General features: G+C 34.1%; 1 protein-coding gene across 1 annotated transcript; it reads right to left on the bottom strand.

Moving 5' to 3' along the window:
* Positions 1-391: 391 nt before the first annotated feature.
* Positions 392-2,383, bottom strand: LOC142640711 (blue copper protein-like). Its single transcript, XM_075814931.1, has 3 exons — positions 2,115-2,383; positions 1,575-1,982; positions 392-952 (listed from the first exon to the last, which is right to left on the bottom strand). The coding sequence occupies exons 1-3, from the start codon at positions 2,293-2,295 to the stop codon at positions 513-515; spliced, it is 1,029 nt and encodes a 342-aa protein (XP_075671046.1). The 5' UTR covers positions 2,296-2,383; the 3' UTR covers positions 392-512.
* Positions 2,384-3,556: the final 1,173 nt, after the last annotated feature.

A 3,556-nucleotide genomic window follows, 5' to 3' on the forward strand; every position in this document is an offset into this window, starting at 1 on the left:
CCGTTTTGTTATTAAAAAAAAGGGTAAAAATCCGTTCAATTAGTGATGCCGAGAAAAAAAAAAAAAAAAAATCTGTACTCAAAACTCAAGGTGTCATGAGTGAGGTATTTTGTTTTCTTTTTTCCCGTTTGACCAGTTAAAAATCCTCCACATGTCAGCCCTCAAGCAACGGAGCAACTAGAATGTTCAACAATCCCCAAAAATTCCACACCATTATTTATTGCAATTGAACGCCTTTGAAGGCCAACTCAAGTTTGAAATCTAGCAATTTTTTATCCTTAACCGGCCAGGTCGTGACCAAGACGTACAAGACAGAAGGGATAGGCAGGTAGGTGTTGAAAATTTGCTCACACTAATGCTACTTTCTAGATTACTCATCAATCAACATCAATAGCTGAAACATAGAAAAATAACTTTATTGCATATAAAAATCGAAAAATCAATCTGTATAACGACAATCACGTATGTAAAATGAATCACACCAATTCTCTACCATGATATCACTATCAAATCTAGTTCAAGAAGACTAAGACAATGGACAAGAAGGTGGCACATAAGCCAGTAACTTTGAGGGACGCAGCAGAGCTTGTAGGTGGAGGTGGAGGTGGGGGTGGGGTAACACCACCTGTAGGACTTGGCACTGAAGGATTGGTCGTTGTGCTTGGAGGGGTAGCCGTGGTGGACGGAGGAGGAGGAGCGATGGTGGAGGATGGTGGCGTGGCTGATGAAGGAGGAGTAGCGGTGGTGCTGCCGGTGACATTGATGGCAAGCTTTTGTCCGGCGGAGCAGTGACCTGAAACTGTGCAGGTGAAGAAATGTTCACCGGCCTTGGTGAGAGTCACTCTTACGGGTGGGTTGGCATTGAGAGACAGAGGGTTGGTGGTGTTGCATGAGTTGTAGTTTTGCTTTGTTACCTCGGCAACGTTGTGCGTTCGGTTTGCAAAGTTGAAGACTGCACAAATCACAATGGAAAAGAAATTTAGGGTTACAAATTAATACATGAACCCTATTGAATTCATATGTTTAGAAAATCTTTGGTATTTTTTTGATAAAAAAAGTTAGTATCACAGTTAAAGACTAAGGTTACAATTTATTAACTATATTATTTTTATCTTACTACTCACAACTCGCTATGTGAAAAAGTTATAGTTTTAGTTGTGGTCTTAATATTATTAAATATAAATATATATATATATATATATATATATATATATATATATATATATATATATATATATATCCTATCTATTTGATTTAAAGTGGGAGATTTAATGATTCAAATTAAATATTACAAGTCTAAAGTATATGGACTATTTTTTATGTAATTATTATTATTATTATTATTTTTTTTTTGATGAGTATATGGACAATCGAAAAGTATATGGACAAATTTTTTTTTTATGTAATTATTTTGAATGTAAAATTATGAAAATGTTGGTAGCTTTTATCATCTTGAAGATACTTTATCTCAATAATTTTTTTAAAAGTAAAATCTAAATTGATCTTTTGGGAACTTGAAATTTAAAAGCCGCAATATTGTCTAGAATTTTGGACTCTTGAATTAGTCACTTTACCTAGAATGTCTCCAACGAAGAAGGTCTTGTTGCTAGCCCAATTTTGATAAGCAACAGAAGCATTAGAAAAAACACTCCAACCCAGTGTGTCTCCAACTATGTAAGTCGCCGGTCCTCTAGATGGAGAAGGTGCTGGAGCAAGAGCTGGAGCAGGTGTTGGAGTAGCAGCTGGTGAAGTGCTAGGTGGCGGAGCTGAAGAAGTAGCTGCACTGACATTGATTGCCAACTTCTGACCAAAGGAACAATGGGTGCTAACGGTGCAGATGTAGTATTGCGCCCCAGTCTCATTCAGAGTCACAATTGCAGGACCATTGGTTTGAATGGAAATGGGATTATTAGGGTTACAAGCATCGTAATCTGCCTTGCTGACTTTAGCTACGGTGTGTTGCGAAGTTGTGAAGTTAAATACTACAAAATCCAATTAATAAATAAAAATCAACATAGAAAAGATTTATACAAAGCCGTGTATCGCTTTGATTCGTTTTATATTTTTATAATAAGATTTAGAAAGAAAAATAAATTGAAATTTGGTTTTTTTACCAAGAATGTCGCCGACGATGAAGTTCTTGTTGGCAGCCCAAGTGCTGTAAGTGGAAACACTAGAAGGGATTGTCCAACCCAATGCATCACCCACCTGAAAGGTTGTTTGTGCCACTGAGCTTTGTAGCAAAGCTGCTACTGCTATTACTACAAGAAAAACAATGTTTAACTTTCTTGCCATTGCTCTGTGTTCTTAATTAAAGGTAAGGTCGCCCCTGTTCTCTCTTGCTCTATTTTTCCTGTGAGGAGAGAACTTATGTGCGAGACACGAAGTGAGTCTATTTGTATTTATAATTTCATAGAGGTAGGTGATGCAATGGTTTGAACTAGTGAGAATTTGGTGGCATTGAATGGACGCCACGTGATTTTGTCAACATGATTTAGAGAGTTGGCTACTTCGTCTAAGGCTGCCGTGAAGTGGGCCTTATTACTCATACCCACTAGCATGAGATTTGGATTACCGCGTGAAATGTTCAACTCAACAAACCAAACATGAATTTTTTGTGTATATTAGTCAATGCTTTCTTGCTTCTTCTACTAGGGAAGGCAACGAACAATATTCAATAATGTCATCTTTTTCCCATGAAAAAAATAATATTACATATAAATATGTAATATATAAAAGAAAATCAAAGGTGGGGAAACAAAGAGAGAAGAAATAATAGAGTATGGGCTATGTCTAGGTTGGCGATGTGAATCAGGCAACTTGACAACTTGTCAAACCAGGCTTCAGTCCAATGAGGATTTTGAGAACATAAACCAAATTAAACTTAGCCTAAGAATTACAATTTACACATTTTTTAAGTTATAAATATCTAAAATATATAATGATTTCTCATTATATATATATATATATATATATATATATATATAATTTAAAATCTAATTGGATCTAGACTCTTCAGTTTTTGCACCTAAAAATTGACTTACCACAAAAATTAAAAAATTAGATGGGACACATCGCACAAAATTGAACTTCAATTAAAATTCAATTTAAAATCTAATTGAATTTAAACTCTTTGACTTTTGCACCTAATAATTCACTTGACACACAAATTTAAAAATTAGATGAGACTTGTAGCGCAAAATTAGACATGATTTAGAATCTAATTGGATCTAAACCCTTCAGTTTTTGCACCAAATAATTCACTTGCCACAAAAATTAAAAAAATTAGATAGGACATATGGCACAAAATTGACTTTAATTAAAATTCAATTTAGAATTTAATTGAATGTAGACTCTTTGATTTTTGCACCTAATAATTCCTTTGACATACGAATTTAAAAATTAGATGAGACATGTGACGCAAAATTAGACTCCAATTTAAAACTTAATTGAATTTTCTCTTAGGGCTATTAATATATATATATATATATATATATATATATATATATATATAGATGGAAATAAATAAAATTCCAAATGATTTTAAAGGTGCTTT

The sequence above is a fragment of the Castanea sativa genome, chromosome 1, assembly GCF_040712315.1.
Source record: "Castanea sativa cultivar Marrone di Chiusa Pesio chromosome 1, ASM4071231v1".
NCBI lineage: Eukaryota > Viridiplantae > Streptophyta > Magnoliopsida > Fagales > Fagaceae > Castanea > Castanea sativa.